The sequence below is a fragment of the Panthera onca genome, chromosome X (genome assembly GCF_046562875.1).
Source record: "Panthera onca isolate mPanOnc1 chromosome X, mPanOnc1 haplotype 2, whole genome shotgun sequence".
In the NCBI taxonomy this organism is placed as follows: Eukaryota; Metazoa; Chordata; class Mammalia; order Carnivora; family Felidae; genus Panthera; species Panthera onca.
This window is the reverse complement of record NC_138357.1, coordinates 919242-939758: the sequence shown is the minus strand read 5'-3', so window position 1 is coordinate 939758 and position 20517 is coordinate 919242. Positions and strand designations below refer to the sequence as shown.

Sequence of the window (20517 nt, the reverse complement as noted above, 5' to 3'; positions counted from 1 at the left end):
AGCTCTTTAAAACACTCATGCATTCTCTTAAAAGAACTCATGACATACCATTAAGGTCCCAGTGGAATTCCCTCGATAACTCTGCCACTTCTTTCCATCAAGACTATACATGATGATAAACTGAGAGATGTACAGGCTGGACAACTTCTGACGGGCGCCCTGGGTCATGATGCTGTGAATGATCATTGGTGCCAACAGATCCACCTGCCAATTAAAACAACACTTTATCTTAAATGTGTGTACCACCTTCTGAAATTCATTATTGGCTTAAGAAGAATCTACATCAACACAGATATGCTCAGTATCACCTTGGACGTGCAGTGAAATAGACGGCAACGTTGGAATGTGGATGTGTGTGGAGCGGGGAGATAAATGATGGGAACAGGAAGGAAAGGAAAGGGCTTATTGGGTTCTCAGCCTACTTCCTGACACACCAGACCGCTTCCAAATCAATGGGCCTTACTTCCTGTACCCGCATCCCGTGTGCTGCACTTAGGGACCTACATAACCTAGTGCTTTGCCTCAGCCTCAGTGTCAGCCTCGGCAAAGCCGATTTCCTCTCCTCTCCCCAGACCAGTCTCCATCCCAGCATCACTATCAGTGATAGACCGGTGTCTCTCCTTCAAGTGTTACTTCAGAAACGATTTCTCCTGGTTAGCCTTCCCTGACTTGCCCAGATATATTTAGTGCTCCTTTCTCTATACTTCTATTTCACTTTGTGTATAAAACTTCATGAGAGCATATTATTGCATTATATTATAAAGCTTTCTTTGCTTATATTCCTTCATCGTTAGACTGTGATCCTTAAGGCAGTGAACCTGTTTGAGTCACCTAACCTCTGTGTGTCTCAATTTCTTTATATGTACAGTAGAAATAATAATGGTGTTTATCGCAAAGGTTTACCAGAGGATTAAGGGGTTAATACATGTGATGTGCTGAATTCAGTGCCTGGCACATACTAAACACTTAATAAATGGTAGCTTTTATTTTATTTTTATGTTTTTATTTATTTATTTTGAGGGTGGGGTGTGGCAGAGAGAGAGGGAGAGGGAGAGAGAATCCCAAGCAGGCTCCATGCTGACAGACCTGGGGCTTGATCCCATGAACCATGAGATCAGGACCTGAGCCGAAATCAACAATCAGAAGCTCAGGGGCACCTGGGTGGCTCAGTCAGGTGAGCGTCTGACTTCGGCTCAGGTCATGATCTCACGGTTTGTGAGTTTGAGCCCCACATCAGGCTCACTGCTATTGGTGCAGATTCCGCTTCAGATCCTTTGTACCCTCTCTCTCTGCCCCTCCACCTGCTCATGCTCTGTCTCTTAAAAATAAATAAACATTAAAAAAAAAGAAGAATTGGGGCAGGGGGACACCAGGGTGCCTCAGTCGTTTGAGTGACCAACTCTTGGTTTTGGCTCAGGTCATGATCTTGCACTTCATGAGTTTGAGACCCATGTCAGGCTCCACGCTGACAGTGCGGTCTGTTGGGGGTTTTCTCTCTCCCTCTCTCTCTCTGCCCCTTCCTGGCTGGTGCTCTCTTTGTCTCTCTCTGAAAATAAATAAATAAATAAATAAATAAATAAATAAATAAATAAATGGAAGCTTCACTGACTGAGCCACCCAGGCACCACTAAATGGTAGCTTTTATATTCTCTCTAGCTCTAGAACCTAACCTGGCATCTGGTATAATACTGATGCACAGGAAATGTTTTGGAATGAATGAGTGAATGATGGCAGAGTGGTAAGGAATAATTGGTTCTTTTTGTTTGTTTTTAACGAAATTTGTTTGAAGTGAATAGATGTTTGAATGATAATGTTTATTATTTTTTTAATATATATTTTGAAATTTTATTTAAATATGAGGCAGTTAATATATCGTGTAGTATTGGTTTCAGGACTGAATTTAGTGACTCATCCCTTACATATGACACCCAGTGATCATCCCAACAAGTGCCCTCCTTAGTACCCACCTCCCATTTAGTCCATCCCCCCACCCACAACTCCTCCAGCAGCCCTCAGTTTGTTCTCTGTGTTTAAGAGTCCCTTCTGGTTTGTCTCCCTCTCTGTTTTTATCTTAATTTTGCTTCCCTTCCCCTATGTTCATCTGTTTTGTTTCTTACATAGGAATGACTGGTTCTTAAAGAAGAGAGCACGGGCCATGCAAGCATTAGAAGGAATTGTGGCATCAGCACCCTGATAAGCAAGTCCAACTTAACTTCTTACAGATGCCTGGCACACTCAGATTGGACTGGTAATGACACTTGAGCTTCAAAACTGTCTCCTTCAGTAAGTGCCATCCATCTATCCACCCATTCATTCAAAGAAGAGGTTTTTAGCACTTGTTATGTGCTAAGCACTGTTCTAGGAACTGGAATTGAGCAGGGAACAAGAAAACAAAAGCCCTGCCCTAATGTAACTTACATTTGAGTTAGAGAAACAGACTACATGTTATATAGATGTTTTTGTTTACAGCATCACGTAGCAGTAAGTACAGGAGAAGAAGGAGGGCTGCAGGACAGAGAGTGGCACAGTCTTCAGAAGCTATAGCACTATCTGCACCCCGATTAGAAGATACTTTCAATTGAAGACACTTTAGTTTTACTCTTGGTGTCGGGGCATAAACAACTGTAAGTACGAGGGGCAAAACTCATGACTTTTGTTGAATTGAGTTGTACTGTTTTCTGTGTTGTGTATGCGAGGTCTCTTTTGGACCACTGACTATTGCACTTTCTAGCAGTTGTAAGAAAGCCTTGCCAGCCACCCTTTCCACCTGCGTTCTGCAACTGATGAATTCTTGGCAAACCGCCAGTCTCATCTACTTCACTTTCTTGTGCTTCTTCTCTATTATAATTGGAATCTCAGAGCGACTTGGCATTTACAGAGTCAACATCTTCACCTATGACAACAGGACACACCTCTGTATGAGGGAGTAAGCAAAGCAGTAATGAGTCACCGGGTGCACAAATACAAACATGGCAGCTAGACATCTCTGACTGCCAGCCTGGCTCCCTAGAACCATTTCTTTTTCTTTCTTTCTTTCTTTCTTTCTTTCTTTCTTTCTTTCTTTCTTTTTTTTGTAAGTGAACATAACTTTTTATTTCCCTTGGATATTTATTGTATAAAGTCACCAGATCATGAAAATGTGTGTCTGGGCTTCAGTAGAATATGACGGCAAAAACAAAACAAAACAAAACAAAAAACAAAACCTTCAGGATGAGGTGATTTAATACAGATTGGATGGTAATACAATTAAGTGAGGATTTGTGGTTCAATTACCATAAGCAAACCATGGCAGTTAACAGATGCTTATCAACCTGAATGGAGCATTCTAGAAACAGTATAGTATAATGATTACAAATTAGGCCTCTGGAGCCCAACTATCAGGGTTTGAATTTTGGCTCAACCACTTACTGGCTGTGACTGGGCAAGTTATTTAACTTTGTTTGAGCTTTCTTAGCTGAAATGACAATGATAATGACAGGTGTGGTAGGGATTTACTAGCTTGATTTGTTTAAAGCACCCAGTAAGGAAGCCCTGTGTATATCAATATTTTGATCATGAATTTGCTAAAGTATAAAAAAGCGTATTGATCAAGTCAGTAAATTATGTGAAACTGGAAAGACTAAGACAGTCTTTGGGAGACAGAAGCTTGGCAAGCTGGAACAATGGGCCAAATCTAAGTGGAAACGTAATGCTGTGTATTACTCAAGTTCTTGGCTGGGCACAGAAAAGGCACTCCAGTTACTAGTCCTGGGAGGTCATGTGCAGTTAGGGAGATAGAATTCCCCAAATGGAAATGAGAATGCTGTTCCAATAAATAGATAAGTCAATGGAACACCAGATGCAGGGCACCCCAATGGATGATGGTATCCACGACCCAGGGATACATGTCGGGTTGAAAGTGATAACCGTGGAAATACAGGGTGAAAACATGTGGTTTGGCCGCCTCACAAAGAAACAGACATACTTAGGAATCAGTGAGCGCCAGTTCAGGCTGAGCCACAACTGGCCGTGCTGTCGACCAATGAGCCACTGTGACACTGAGAGATGTGCTCTTTCCAGGTCTCACTGGTGCGCCACTTTATCTCTCCCCAATCCCTATTTAGTATCTTAATCTCAAGAAAACAGGAGCAGATGCCGTCTTGCAGCAAAGGAGGGAAATGTGTAGGTAATGGCGTCGGTCAGCTCAGAAGTCAGCAGCACGAGGACCCGACGTGGGGAGACAAGGTGGCGGGGCGTGTGTGCATTCCCCGCTTCGGGCTTTAAGTACGGGACATGGAGGCGCGTTAGCGGGTTGAAAACAAAGCTGGAAGCAGTCACGTTTACTCCCTTTCCCTGGGTGGGCTCTAGAAGGAAGCTACGCTTGTGGTTAGGCATAGGGGGAGTTGGCATGAGTTCCTATATGTGTGCCCTTGAAGGGTCACAGTCCCGACTTAGCACATGCTCATTTGGTAGCATTTTTAGCTATGTTGGATCACATATATCATTAAAATGAATTTCAGATGTTTCTTTTAAAATGTGGCCACTGGGAAATGTTGACTGACACCCATGGTTGCATTTACGGTTCGAAGTGTGTTTCTACTGGGCAGTGTGGCTCTAGAGGAAATGGGGAGTGAGCAGTCAAAAGACTTTGTCATTTGAAAAGAAACTGAATGACCCTAAAGACGCTGTTTCAGTCACCGGTTCCCAGTTTGTTTCCCATATTGGACTAACATATCAGCATACTCGATCCCAAATCATTATTCCTCATTGTCTTTGTACAAATCCTAAGCCACTGTGTTCTTTCCTGGTCTGTTACTTGGAGTTTGACGACAATGACTACGGCTTAAAGCAGATGTATAACGTTTTGAGCTTGCAAGAGAACACACGACATGACTGAACACGAGGCACTTTCTAACCTTGATCCAGGAAATGGGGTCCTTGGTGCTCCAGGCATTGATTGATCCAGAATAGTGAAGTCTGGCCAGCTTTGGGGCCCACTGTCCTTTGCCCAAGAAAGGGGAGAGAGATTAGATTCAGCTGGGTCGGTCCTAGACACTTAGGAAATAAACTTTCTCTCTTGAGAAAGGGTACACCTAGCTGTGGAGAAGATAAAGGCATAAAACATAGTAGTATTTTATTTTCTAAACTTAATAATTTTGTTTATTAGTACCTCTAATTAGCTGACACTGGAATGTGTTACCAGTACTATAGAATAATATCATTATTTCTTTATTACAAAATGTATGTTCCTGGTAGCAAAGTTAGAAAATGAAAAATAAAAATAAGACACAGGGGCTCCTGGGGGGCTCAGTCGGTTAACCGTCCGACTTCAGCTCAGGTCATGATGTCACCACTGGTGAGTTCGAGCCCCACATCGGGCTCTGTGCTGACAGCTTGGAGCCTGCTTTGGATTCTGTGTCTCCCTCTCTCTCTGCCCCTCCCCTGCTGGAGCTCTGTCTCTCTGTCTCTCAAATATAAATAAATGTTAAAAAAATTTAAAAAAAAGGACATAAATAAAAATAAAAGTGAAAAAAGTATCCGTTTATGCAGAGAAAAATAATACTATTTTGGTATATCACTCTCAAGCTTCATTTTCAAAGGGCATTTTGCTCCCTCTAAAACAGGGATTGACAAACTTTTTTCTGTAAATGGCCAGATAGTAAATAATTTAGGCTTTGCAGATCATCTGGTCTCTGTTTCAGCTATGTACCTGCTGTTGTAGACAATTATGTGAGTGGGTGTGGCTGTATGTACCCATAGAAGATTTTATTTACAGACACTGAAATTTGAGTTTCATATAACTTTCACATGTGATGATACATTCTTCTTTTGTTCTTTCCCAATCATTTAAAAATAGAAAAATAATTCTTAGGAACACTTGGGTGGCGCAGTCATTACACATCCAACTTCAGCTCATGTCATAATCTCACAGTTTGTGAGTTTGAACCCCGCATCGGGCTCTGTGCTGACAGCTGACAGCCTGGAGCCTGCTTCAAATTCTGTGTCTTCCTCTCTCTCTGCCCCTCCCCTTCTCACACACTGTCTCTCTTTCTCTCTCTCTCTTTCAAAAATAAATAAACATTTAAAAATAAAATCGAGTTCACACTTAAAAAAAAAAAGAAAGAGAGGCATTTATGGAGCAGAATTAACAGAAGTAAAAAAGATCTAATCAGTGCAGTTCTTGGAGACAAAAAATGGTATTTACCATACTGTCCTGAAGCTGTGATCTGGAAATCTCTAATGCGTCCAGAAGCCATTCCCAGTGGAATCTGACACTCTGAAATCAAAGTGGAGGAACACAACAGCTAGACGTACAGAAAATGTAGCTTCACAGATGCAAGTCAATGAAAACGGGAGAACACCAACAAATGGTCATATTTTTACTGCTCACGATGTGCCAAGAACTATATTAAATGTTTTATTGTACTCTCTGTCTCATTTAATTCACTCCAATAGCTAGGTGCCACAAGTATCCGTGTCCAGCTGAGGAACGCAATGGCTCTCTTACTTGCTTAGGGTTAAATATCAAACTCTTCCAGGTGATATTTGTAAGTTATCTTTGATAACCGAACCAAAATTAAGTTTCCCAATTTGTTCTTGGAGCTTCACGGAGTTGTGAAAATGAAGATATGTTTAGCATTGGTTTGTTATATATTTACAGCTTCGGGTTCAAAATGTTCGAAGCTTCAACCATATTTGCCCTTCTCTGGGGACTCTGATCATTTGTACCAGCAACATTCACTTTAGATTTGGAAATGACCATAAGCTTGCATTGATTTCTTGACAAAGGCAAGCATTGGAGGAAGGAGGAAAGCTGTATGGAAGTAGGCTGAGGCGGGGCGCCCAGGGTGGGGCGACGCTCAGCCGGTTGACACTCTGACTCCTGATTTTGGCTCAGGTCACGATCCCCGGGTCTTGACACTGACCCCTGCGTTGGGCTCCACACTCAGTGGAGCCTACCTGAGATTCTCTCCGTCTCTCTGCCTCTGTCTCTGTCTCTGTCTCTCCCCCTCTCCCCCATTTGTATGCTCTATTTCTCCCTAAAAAAAAACAAGAAGCGGGCTGACTAGGAAGGTGGTGTCTGCGCACAGCGCTACTCACTCGGGCTGTATACCAGAAAGAGAGTGCTCATCCCAGCTTGCAGGTGTTCGCCAATTAGGCATTCTATCCGCCAAATTCCAACTTTGGATGGTAGCATTTCCACTGTCTCAAAAACACCTTATCAAAAACAAAAGGAACAAAAATGATTTCTTTTTGCTAAAAAAAAAAAAAATGACTGGCAGATGCATTGGTTTATGCAGAATATCAAAGGAGATCTACCTAAGTCAGTTCTACCACCCTCGGACCCTCAAACCCAAAGTGCTCGCTATGTGAGCCCTACAGTTTGGAGGCACCGGGGATTGAGTCATGGCAGCCCCCACCCCTGGGAAATAGGAGAGACAGGGTGGTGGCAGCCTTTGCTGGTGCAGACAGGAGAAAGCCACTGCACTCTCAGGGTTTTCCAGAGACAAAGGTTTATTTCCCATTGGGCACATGTGAGCTCCCTGGGACAGGGAGGCCTGGGCAAGGTCCTCGTGGATCTGGTCCACTAGGGCCACCTTGAGGCTAAAGTAACCTGGCAGCAAGAAGCTAGAGGTGAAGGCTGAGGGGCTGAGGAATGAGTCACAAGCGGCCAACTAGGATAAAGGTGCCCTTTAAGGTGCCAACTAGGATAAGGGTGCTGTAAATTTCCCCTTTCCATGCTGGAGTTGAAAGCAGCAGCCAGGGTTGGGAGCAGGGGGACACACAATAAACACAAGGTAGAGGAAGAAAGGACTCAACTGTGCCTCCCTCTCCCAATGTAGGTATCTTGGAGTGGACACTGCTGCTTTGTACTTGAACTGTATTTGTGATGTAAAGTAACTGCAGGAATGTTTATTACACAAGAGTGAGCAGAGAGGCGCCTGGGTGGCTCAGTCAGTTAAGCGTCCAACTCTTGATTTCAGCTCAGGTCATGACCTCACAGTTCATGAGATCGAGCGCCACATGGGGCTCCGTGCTTGGGATTCTCTGTCCCTCTCTCTCTGCCCTTCTTCTGCTTGCGCTCTCTCTTTCTCTCAAAAATAAATTAAAAACAAAACAGTGAGCAGAAAAGTCATTGAACTTATTGGAAGTTTTACACAAGAACGGGAGAAGTTCATTCCCATGATGAAAGCTGATCAACATTATGAGTACTGCTTAATCGATCTACTGGTTATATACATAAACAAATCACTCTGTGGATAACTGCTAGTGCCGTGTGGGATCTCAGATGGGGAAAATAATCTCCTTTTCCTAGTAAAGTGCTGCAACATGAATTATTCCTGCTTTCTGTTCTGTTTCTTTTAGAGCACATTATCTGTATCTGAAATCATCATGCTCATTTGCTAAATTATTTAGTATGTCTCTATAGAGTAAAGTGAGTTGAAGAAGTAAGTTACCTGAGATCAGGGAGTGTGTGTGCTCTGTCCTTGGATTGCTCTCCCAGTGCCTGGACCATTTGAGTGGAACAATAGGTACAGTAGTCAGAAAGAGCACAAACTAACTCATACCTGGATACAGGTTGTAGACTGCCATCTTATATTCCTCTTTTTTCCGTACAGTGAACACCTGCCCACTGAAATGAATAGAATGAATGTTTTCATTGCTCCCCATGCTGAGCAGATACCATCGGATCTTTTGATCCTGAGCCACTACCAAGCCGGGTAGTGTGTCCATCACATAGCCGTTGATTGCTGGAGGAGAACACGAAGAAGGCTGTTAAAACCTATTCTCGCGGCACCTGTGTGGCTCGCTCAGTTGAGCGTCGGACTTCGGCTCAGGTCATGATCTCATGGTTCGTGGGTTTGAGCTCCACGTCGGGCTCCGTGCTGACAGCTCAGAGCCTGGAGCCCGCTTCGGATTCTGTGTCTCCCTCTCTCTCTGCCCCTCCCCTGCTCATGCTTTCTTTCTCAAAAATAAATAAACATTAAAGTAAGTTAAAAAGATCTATTCTAGAAGTTTCTTTCCCTCTACTCCAGTAAAAAGTATTGATTCCTGTGAGGATTCCACTCCCATACATACACTCCCAATTCATATACTGTGGAAACATCAGGCTCACGTCTCATCTGTTGTAGTGCTTTTCACACAGAGTAATATTTGGGTGTGGGATGCATTACCGTGGAAGCGGTACTTTTCTTTAAAAGTGGGATCCTCCTTCTGGATACTGCAGGGGGCTCTACAGCTCCTTTCCATGTTTTCCGTGAAGTACCAGCTCTTAGTCTCATCAAAAATGGTGAAAAACAGAGCAAACTCCTGCACTGTCACTTGTCTCCCATGAGCGGGGCTCAGTGTGTTACTGCGGCAGATCAGAAGGGGTCCGATCAAGCCAGAGTGCACGTCTTTTTCCTGAGAGAGAAGACATCAATCCTCCTTAGTAGATCCCAGAGTGATATCTCTCAAAGACAAATATGATGGCACCTCCCCTATTTAAAGCTTTCCATTAAACTTAGGGTAAATACCAAAATTCTTGGCAGATAACACAAAGCCCATTCCTTTTAAACCAGTAAACAGCAGGCACAGTACACACTTACTTACCAAATCAACATCAGAAAAATAAGCCCAGGCCTTGCAGTCAAACTCATCTTCAGTGGGTGCCATCTGATGTTGTACTTTCCAGAAGTAAACTCTGGTTTCATTAGGGTTGACAAACTTTTTTCTAGGTTCTGCTCCTTGCCTCTGATCTTCCTCATAAGAAATCAGGCTAGAATAGAAGGAGTAGGGACGAGAAGCCTGGTTTTTGAAAGTTACCTGCAGAGAAAAGAAGTCAATACAAATTTTAAAAAAGAATTCAAGTGTCATGTTTTAGGATCTTATAAAGTTCTTCGCTTAGGGTTTACATCCCTAATAGTAATGCCTATTTTTGGCTTTTCCCAAGTTTTAATACCCAAAGGAAGTGGTACAGAGGATGGATGTTATTAGAACCCAAAAGGAAGGATCTATAGAGGAAAGTGGGGAAGTTTTGAATTCTAAAATCTTTAAAGCATGAACTGAAAGTTGCAAAAGAGAAAATTCCTAAATACTAAAAAGCAATTTGAAGTAAAAGGGAAAATATCACACCAGGGGTTTTAAGAGACCATAAGCCCAGGAATTGAATCATATGGTTCTTATGACAAATTCTAGGGTGAATGCATATGATCCTTAAAAAAGACTTCAGTTGTTTAAAAGTTAGACGTGTTTCATATGACATATGGAAGCTAAAATCAGAATCAAGACAGAAAAAAAAATTCACTTGCAATCTCATAATCTTAGGTCCTTCTACATCCTTAATGTAAACACTCAATTGGACCAATGGATGACTATTTTTGGAAAAGAATAAAACTACTTTAATTTTTGGCTCACACAATGCATCAAAATAACTTCTAGTGTACAGGAATTACTGATGGAGTAAAAGGTTAAATGTTAAGAAATTAAACTGTAAAATAAAGTTGAAGAAAGTGTTATTTTAAGAAAAACAATCTTTGTATAGGGAAGGATTTTTATTTATTTATTTTAATGTTTGTTTTTTGGGGGGAGAGAGAGACACAGAGAGAGAGAAACAGAGTGCGAGTGGGGGAGGGGCAGAGAGAGCCGGAGACACAGAATCTGAAGCAGGTTCCAGGCTCTGAGCTGCCAGCACAGAACCCGACGTGGGGCTCGAACCCACGAACCATGAGATCATGACCTGAGCCAAAGTCTGACGCTCAACCGACTGAGCCATGCAGGTACCTCAAGGGAAGGATTTTTATAAACATAAAAGCTATGTAAGTGTTATAAAGGAAAGATTTATGGGTTACTGCCTAAAAATTCAAACCTGTTTTATTTAAAAAACCACTATATATAAAATTAAAAGACAAGAAACTTGCAAAAATATATAACATATATGGTAATATAAATTGATAAGAAAAGCACTCCCTCCAAAAAATGTCAAATGGGCAAAGGACATTAACAGATAATGAATGTTTCTCTACATTGCTCTTCCAGAATTTTGTCCTGGTAAATGGTTGTGATTACAGCATTACTGAACTGTTGAAAAAATATCAAACTATTTAAAAGGTTGTTCAAAGTATATGGCCAAGTAAACCATATATTCACATAATAGACTACTATGCCATCATTAAACAAAAGTATTTAGAAAGTCTTTTTAATGACATGAGAAATACCACATGATATTTAGTCAAAAGAAGTAGAATTATACATTGTATAATTCTGAACCCATAAAGAGAAGGATACATAAGACAAAGATAACATACACCAAAATGGTAGTTATGGGATTATTTTTCAACTTCTTTACTTTCTATACTTTGAAATTTTTCAAAAGTGAGAATACATTATTTTTTAAAAATTTTTTATTTATTTTTGAGAGAGAGCATGAGCAGGGGAGGGACAGAGAGGGTGACAGAGGATCTGAAGCAGGCTCTGTGCTGTCAGCAGCAAGCCTGATGTGGGGCTCAAACTCATGAACCATGAGATCATGACCTGAGCTGAAGTCGGCCACTCAACTGACTGAGCCACCACCCAGGTGCCGAGAATACATTAGTTTTTAATTTTTAATTTTTTTAGTTTATTTATTTATTTTGAGAGAGACACAGACAGTTCGAGTGGGGGAGGGGCAGAGAGAGACAGAGAGAGAGAGAGAGAGAGAGAGAGAGAATCCATAACAGTCTCTGTGCTATCAGTGCAATGTGGGGCTCAAACTCACAAAACTGTGAGATCATGACCTGAGCCAAAACCAAGAGTGGGATGCTCAATCGGCTGAGCCCCCAGGCTCCCCAAGAATACATTATTCTTATAATTAGAAACAATGTGTATGTGTATATATATATATATATATATGATTAATTTTTTTTAATTCCATTGTCCTTAACTCACCATGATATTGTCTTCAACTTCTGCTCTTATATATGGCCCCAAGAGTCCCAAGTGTTCATTCAGCTCTCCACGGTATAAGGGCTGAGTGAAGGATCCATCAGTAAATTCCTGGAAAACCACCTTCTTGAACTGAGGGACATCCCCACCTGGAGCCCTGGGAGGAAAAGCAATGTCTTCATGGACCAGGTGGGCAGAAAAAGCTCACATTCTTGCCCTCCCTGTAGTTGAGACACATTTAGTAGAACTGATGATGAACTGGAAGTGTAATGGAGTGGAGAGAGGAGAACAAAGGATTAAAGAGAACATCCAGGCTTCTGATTTGGGCAAATGGATGGATGGTGATGCAATTCACTGAGATGGGGAACCCCGGAGGACGAGGTGGTTGGAGTATACAGTTTTGAACACATGGATATCTGTGTAAATTCAATTGGCAAATACCTAGAGGCTGAGAGCTCACAAGAGGTCTAGATGAACACTATCCATATTCAGACGATATCCAAATCAGGGGAGCAGCTCATCAAAGCTGATAGTCAATTTTGTTATGTCCTCATCTTATTGGATGACTAAGCAACATTTTGCATAGTTAACCCCTCCATCTTCCTGACATACTCTCCCTCTAGGCTTTACTAGTACATAAGTTCTATGAAAGCAGCGCATTTGTCTGTTTTGTCCACTGCTGTATTCCCTGCAGCTGGAACAAGTGCCCGGCCCATAGTAGGTGGTCAAAAAATATTTGTTGGATGTTAAATGTATGTAGGGCTTATAAACTTATTCTAAATTTTTTTAAATGTTTATTCATTTTTGAGAGAGACAGAGAGACAGACACAGAATGTGAGCAGGGGAGGGGCAGAGAGAGAGGGAGACGCAGAATCCGAAGCAGGCTCCAGGCTCTGAGCTGTTAGCACAGAGCCCGATGTGGGGCTCAAACCCGTGAACTGCAAGATCATGACCTGAGCCGAAGTGGGACGCTTAACTGACTGAGCCACCCAGGCGCCTCTGCCCGCCCCCCTCCGCCCCGTCCCAGACTTTTGATTGAGGAATTATAAAGTCTCCGTTCACTCAGCCTGTAAGACACTTCAGCAAACCCACCAAAAAAAGAAAACAACTGCTGATCATCACTGCAACTAGGTGGTCCTCTTGCACTTAAATTTTAGTTCATCCAATTCTTATTGTTCTACAGCTCTCCAAAGATTTTTAAAATATGGATTTTTAGCATTTATCTAGTTTTTATAGTTGCAGCAGGAGCATTGGCCTGCCATGACCTACTCTCTATCCAGAAGCTTTGGATTTGCATGGCGTGCCATTTTCCATCCTTTTCCTTTCACCTTTCATACTCCTATGCTTCAGCTCTGTAGCTTGGAAACAGCATCTAGTTGTATTTTGTTTTGTTAAGAAAAAGCCCAGATTGGAGTCATTTGTCACCAAGGAGAGCAAAACAAGATTCACAGTCTCAACCAATCCCAGGAATGTGACCTTTTGACACTCAATCTGAAATTTCCAGATCAGCATTAGTGAGGTCATCTGCATGATCAAAATCTTGTTCTTCCCTTCTCCCCAAAAAGCTATCCTGGGCTGAAGCACCCTTTTCTTGTGCTAATAACCAACCTCCTTGCCCCATCTTCCATTTGTATTGCTCCTCAGAGCATCTCTCTGCTTGCTAGACGGAATGCTGCCTAATTCATGATAACCTCATAAAGCACTTCATAAACTGATTTACTTGCTTGAATTTTGTTTTTTAACAGACTTGGTGGCAGCAACAGGCTCCAAAGTGAACCTCTGATGGCATTCCAAAACAGGAAAGTATGGCACCCTGTGAGCCCTTTGAGTTCATTTTCTTCCTGCTTCCCCGGGTCGCGGTGAGTTCCTTAGTTGAGTTCTGCGCTTTTTGCTTTCAAGCTCCAAGTGCAACTGGCTTTCCAGTGCAGGGTTAATAGGTCAGTCCTGAGTGACAGGAGGCCTTGGTTCAGTCCCCAGTTCCATGTTGGAGTCCCTTCCCCGTTTCTAGTCTGCAGTCGTTATTGACTGGGCTCTGCTGGTTTAGTGCTTTCCTCAGTTCTATTCTACTGTCTCTATCAGTGGAGTCGGCCGGTTTAGTCCACGCTAGGACTTGCTGGATGTGCATGCAGGGACCACTATGGGCCAGTCTGCAGTAACATCTAAACCACGGTTTTTGGTTTTGTCCCTGGATGCCACGTTGGGAACTCGTAATGGTTTAATTTGCAATTCCCCCCGTGTTTGGAATTATTCTCCAGATTCCATGCTGGGAACTGCCGGTGGCAGCTGCAATTGTCTATTGGTTTGGAATCAGTTTGTGGTCTCCATTCTTTTAGGCCTGTTTGTTTAATCCTGTCCCAGTCCCTAGTGTGTTGGTTACTGCTGGTGTCCACAGTTCTGTTCTTCCAGTTACTATTGCTTTCTATTAATGTGCATGTGAAGTAAAGGCTGTGGCAAAAAGAGTATCTCAGAAGTCAAAGAGCTTAGGCATTAGCTTGGCTCTGAGAAATTCAAAGAGCTGGCTAAACACATGGGATCCTTTGTATCCAGAGACCTGAGTGTGCCGTCTTCTGGCACACACACTTGTTTCACATATAAGAACTATAGTGCCAGAAGCTGCAGATGTCTAGCAAGGAGGCAAAATTTTACTAAAAACAACCTGGAATTATAATGGGTGTTATGGGGAATGTTCCAAAGACCCCAAATGTCCATCGACTGACAAATGGCTAAAGAAGATGTGGTATATATATACAATGGAATACTACTGGGTGATGAAAAAGAATGCCATCTGCAGCAACATGCATGGAACTAGAATGTATTATGCTAAGTGAAATAAAGTCAGTCAGAGAAAGACAGATATCATATGACTTCACTCATATGTGGAATTTCAGAAACACAACAGATGAACATAGGGGAAGGGAAGGATAAATAAGATAAAAACAGAGAGGGAGACAAACCAGAAGGGACTCTTAAACACAGAGAACAAACTGAGGGCTGCTGGAGGAGTTGTGGGTGGGGGGATGGACTAAATGGGAGGTGGGTACTAAGGAGGGCACTTGTTGGGATGATCACTGGGTGTCATATGTAAGTGATGAATCACTGGGTTCTACTCCTGAACCCAAGACTATACTGTATGTTAACTAACTTGAAATTAAATTAAAAAAAAACAAAAACAAAAACAAAAACAAATAGATAAGATCACTTAAAAAGTGCATTTAAGGGGTACCTGGGTGGCTCAGTTGGTTAAGTATCTGACTCTTGATTTTGGCTCAGGTCATGATCTCATGGTTTGTGAGACTGAGCCCCGTGTCCAGCACTGCATGGGACCCCGCATCAGGCTCTGCCCTGAGCTTGGAGCCTGCTTAAGATTCTCTCTCTCTCTCTCTCTCTCTCTCTCTCTCTCTCTCCCTCTCTCTCTCTCTCAAATAAAAAAAAGTGCACTTAAAAGCAAGAGCTCACAAATCAAAGAAACAAATTGGGTCTTGTATGTTAATTGTATGCAAAAACTTCCAAAAGGTTTCAAAATTCCAAAATAGCTTCATTGAATGAGTCACTACAGAAGGTTAATGAAAAATTAAAAAGATTAAAAGTACCTAAAACAAAAGCTACAACCCAATTCTTTGGGGGAATTGGAGACAGCTGCCTTTGTCTTGCAAATATCTGCCAGGTAAAAGGTTTGGTTCTATAAGTTGAAAGTTCACCTGCCCTTTCGCCAATCCTCCAAACCTTTGCTGGTTCCTCTCAAAATGCTTGAAAAGATCTGGACCCTGGAAACCGAATTCTCCTGTACTCAATCTGTGCCTTTGGGATGTAAATTTTCTATCTCCACCTTCTCTAGGACCTGAGGGCCATCCTTTCACATGCCAACATTAGGGAGAAATATCATCAGAAGGGAAGAAAAGGAGAGAGGGAGGTATTTGGAAATTAAGCCTAAATGTCCTCTCCATTAGTATTAGTAAAAAGAAAAGCTGTAAGATCTTTGTGTTTGTGTGTCCATCTATCTATATATCTGTTGTAAATGTGTCATGCTTTTCGACATCTGGGTGGTATTGCTAAAATTAATTTGTAAAAGAGCTCTATTTAGTTGGTTTGAAGGCAAACACTTATAAAGATTGGGCACTCTAAAACTCTCGAAAAGATAGACACTAGCCCAAATGTCTTTCAAGTTCATATGCTCTGGGATAATCTCCAGTCAAGTTGTTTCCATTAAAAAGTATTGTTTTTTTAAATTAATAACTTAAAACTGCAACATACACACACAAACCAATGGTCCACAAAACATTCTCCTCTTCTTCTGAGGATTTAGGATGCATTGTTATCATTAACCAGTCTTTTACCGTTAAACTTAAATGGCCAATTGGAATACTTCTGAGATTGTTCTACCAGTGATTAAGACTGAGGTGGCAGGTATTAGGTAGGGATTATATTCATTTTACTTTTTCGGCAGACTTGGTGACCTCATTAGCCACAGAAGTCTTTGAGACACCCACAGCAACTGTCTGTGTCACGCTGGGAAGAGCAAAACGGCCCAAAGGAGGACAGCCCAAGAAGCACTCTACACATATGGGCTTGGCAGGAACTATATCAACAATGGAAGCATTACCAAGTTTCGAGAGTTTGGGGCCATCTTCCAGCTTCTTTCCAGAACAGTGATCAATCTTTTTCAGGTCAGCAAACTTGCAAGCAATGTAAGCTGTGTGACAATCCAGCTTGGATGGTTCAGAATAATCATCTGAGCTGTGAAGCCAGCTACTTCTACTGGTGGGTCATTTTTGCTGTCACTAGCCATATTGTTACAACAAACATCTTTGACAGATACATTCTTTTTTTTTTTTAGATTTTATTATTAAGTAATCTCTAAACCCAATGTGGGGCTCAAACCCCACAACCCTGAGATCAAGAGTCGCACGCTCCATCAACTGAGCCAGCCAGGCACCCCTGGCAGATATGTTCTCAACATCAAAGCCCACACTGTCTCCAGGAAAAGCTTAACTCAAAGCTTCATGGTGCATTCCAACAGACTTGACTTCAGTTGTAACACTGACTGGAGCAAAGGTGACTACCGTGCCAGGTTTGAGAACAATCTCCACTCAGCTCACAAGGACAGTACCAATATCACCAATTTAGTAGACATACCAGAGGGGTAGACAAAAGGGCTTGTCAGTTGAATGATCTACTGAGAGGAGACAATCCGGAGTTTCAAGCAGCATGGCTCCCTTGGCATAGCCATCTCTGTGGGTGACGTTTCATCCCTTCAGTCAAGGCATGTTAGCACTTGGCTCCAGCATTTTGTCATCATTCCAACCGGCAATTGGCACAAATACTACTGTGTTGGGGTTGTCACCAAATTTCTTAATATGTGTGCTGACTTCCTTAACATTTTCCTTGCATCTCTTCTGGCTGATACCTTCCTTGTATCAGTGGAATCTACTTCATAAACAACAACAATTAGTTGTTTCACACCTACTGTGTAAAGCCAGAAGGGCATGCCCAAGGATCTGCCCATTCTTCGAGATACCTGCTGCAGTTTCACCAACAGCAGCAGCAACAATCAGGAAGCACAATCAGCCTGAGATGTGCCTGTAATCATGTTTTTGATGAAGTATCTTTGTTCTGGGGCATCAGCGATAGTCACATAATACTTGCTGGTCTCTGATTTCCAAGGAGAGACATCAGTAATGATACCACACTCACTTTCAGCCTTCTGTCTGTCCAAGATCCAGACATACCTGAAGGGGCTCTTTCCCATCTCAGCAGCCTCCTTCTCAAGTTTTCAATGGTTCTTTTGTTGATCTCACCACATTTGTAGATCAGATGGCTAGGAGTGGTAGATTTGCCCAAATTTATGCATCCAATGATGACAGTGTTGATATGAGTTTTTTCCTTTCCAATTTTGGCTTAGATTTAGGGATGGTTTTCATGACACCTGTGTTTTGGTGCCAAACCCATTGTGAAAAAAGCAATTATATCTTAGACCTCATAAGATGATTTCGCCATTCTTTATACAAACAATATTTATACTTATCCATAATTTATCCTTTCTTTACTTTTTTAGTCTTTTTTGCCTTTTACTTCTTTCATTATCACTTTCCTATTGTCTCAACTACATCATTAGAATATTTTTATTGGGTTTTTGCTGGTGGTGAGATTTAGGTTTCTGTTTGTCTGAAAATGTCCCATTTTGCCTTGAATTCTGAATCATATTTTTGATGGATATAGAATTCTAGGTTGGCAGTTATTGTATTTCAATGCATTATAGACATCATTTCCCTGTCTTCTATGTTTAATTAGCACTATTGAAAAGTCACCTTTCTGTATCTCATTTGAATGTATGCTGTCTTTTTCCTTTGGCTGCTTTTAAAAGAATGTTTATTTATTTATTTTGAGAGAGAGAGTGTGTGTGTGCATGCACATAAGTGGGGGGGGGGGCAGAGAGAGAGGGAGACAGAGAGTCCCAAGCAGGGTCTGCACTATGAGCACAGAACCCAACATAGGGCTCGAACCCACAAACTGAAAGATGATGACCTGAGTCGAAATCCAGAGTCGGATGCTCAACCGACTGAGCCACCCAGGTGCCCCTCTTTGGCTGCTTTTAAGACTTTTGGATTTTCTGAAGTTTCACTCTGATGAAACATTCCTAGGTGTTGACATTTTTATTCACTCTGGGGTTTGTTGAACTCCCGGAATCTGTGCATTCATGAATTTTTTCAATTTTGGAAAATATTAAGCCATTACCTCTTCAATTATTGCTTCTCCTCTAATCACTCTTTCCTTTCCTTCTGCAATTTCAATTAAAAATAGGTAAATCTTGGGGCCTGGATGGTTCAGTCAGTTAAGCATCCAACTTGGGCTTAGGTCATGATCTCGTGGTTTGTGAGTTCAAACCCCGCATCAGGCTCTGTGCTGACAGCTCAGAGCCTGGAGCCTGCTTTGGATTCTGTGTCTCCCTCTCTGTCTGTCCTTCCACGCTCGTGCTGTCTCTCTCTCAAAAAATGAATAAACATTAAAAATTTAAAAAAATAGGTAAATCCTTCACACTATCCTTTACATCTCCTCTATCTGTTGCTGTATCACAAATTACATCAAAATTTAGTGGCTTAAAACAGCAACCATTTTGTTGTACTTTTCAATTCTGTTAAGTCAGAATTGCTCCTCATGATATCATATGTAGTCACTCAGTGCTCAGTTCTCCTGGTATGCTCTCTCTGGAAGAAGCCAACCACTATGTATGAAATCTGATTATCCTGGTACTCTCATGCTAGAAAGGTTACATGTAGGCCTTCTGGTCAAGAGTCCCAGCAAGTCTAGATTTCCATTATTTTCCGCCAAGGCATCAGATGTGTGAATGAAGCCGTTTTGGACCTTCAAGATAAACCCAGAGATTTCATGGACAACACAGATGGCAGAAAACTGGGCTGCAAGTCAATGAAGTGAATTAACTGGCTTACTGTTACCTTGAGGATGTAGACCTCTGGGGACCCAGCTTAAAGTGGACATGGTTTACATCTACTTTTACTCTCTTGATGGACCCATTGAGTCTTATTTGAATGCTATCAAGATGCTTATGGCTCCCAAGCTTATTTGTCTTTAGCACAGAGCTCTCCCTTGGATTCCAGACTCATATATCCAACTGACTACTCAACATCTCAATTTGGGCATCTAGTGGGCATCTCAAAGTAAACATGTTAAAAACAGACCCTTGAGTGTTTCCTCAAATAAATCTGTTCTACCTCAAGCCTTCCACATCTCATTAAATGTCATCATTGTCCACCTAGTTGCTTAGGAAAAAAATAACTAAAAAAAAAAACCTAAAATTTTATCTGAGTCCTTCTCTCCATTGCCCCCATACTCAACCTAACAGCAAGTCCTGTCTGCTTATTTTCAAATTATACTCAACACCTTTCCATTTCTTTTGATTTTCCCCACCACAATTTTGGTCTAAATAATCTGTCTTCTCCAGATGACTGTAATGGCCCCTTTGCTGGTTTCCCTGCCTCTATTTTGGCTCATGGAAGTTGTGCTACCATTCAGTTGGCATTCTCTGGAGTTCAGACATACATGAGAGACCTGCTCTTGCCTCCCTACATCCATCATTTACTAATTCATTCAATAGATATTTAAGCATTTATCACATGCCAGGAACTGATTAAGGTTTTGGGGATATACCATTGAACAACACCTTCAAAATTTGTGCTTTCAAGAACTTAGTTTCTAGTTGGGGAAAATAGACTATAAACAAGTAAATGTATAATATTTCAGGTGCTAGTAAGTGCAGTGAAAAAGTGTGGTAGGAGCTGTATGCATACACAGTGTTCAGGGAAAGCCTCACTGATAAAATGAAATTTGAGCAGCAATGTGAAAGAAGTGAGAGGATGAACATTAGGATATCGAAAGAAGAGAATTCTAAGAAGAGAACACAAAGTGCAAAGGCCTAGAGAAAGGTATATATTTGTTCTATCTGAGGAAGTACAATAAGGGCAATGTGGTTAGAACAGAGTGAGCAGGAAACAATGGTAGGATATGAGAGCAGAGACGTTTCAGTGGGTCAAATCTCAGAAACTTGAAGGCCATGGTGAAGGTTTTGGAATTTACCAAGGGTAGAAAGGAAATCCACTAGGAGATTTGGAGCAGAGAACA

General features: G+C 41.8%; 1 protein-coding gene across 3 annotated transcripts in view; it reads right to left on the bottom strand.

The window, feature by feature from the left end:
* F8 (coagulation factor VIII) overlaps positions 1–20517 on the bottom strand; it is a 121595-nt gene that overhangs the window by 24131 nt on the left and 76947 nt on the right. For all 3 annotated transcript variants that reach the window (XM_081794390.1, XM_081794391.1, XM_081794389.1), the window contains 8 exons: positions 11887–12040; positions 9574–9786; positions 9156–9384; positions 8550–8732; positions 7081–7197; positions 6185–6256; positions 4896–4981; positions 49–204 (listed from right to left, as the gene is read on the bottom strand). In XM_081794390.1, the coding sequence (XP_081650516.1) occupies positions 49–204; positions 4896–4981; positions 6185–6256; positions 7081–7197; positions 8550–8732; positions 9156–9384; positions 9574–9786; positions 11887–12040 (1210 nt within the window). The remainder of the gene's footprint in view (positions 1–48; positions 205–4895; positions 4982–6184; positions 6257–7080; positions 7198–8549; positions 8733–9155; positions 9385–9573; positions 9787–11886; positions 12041–20517) is intronic.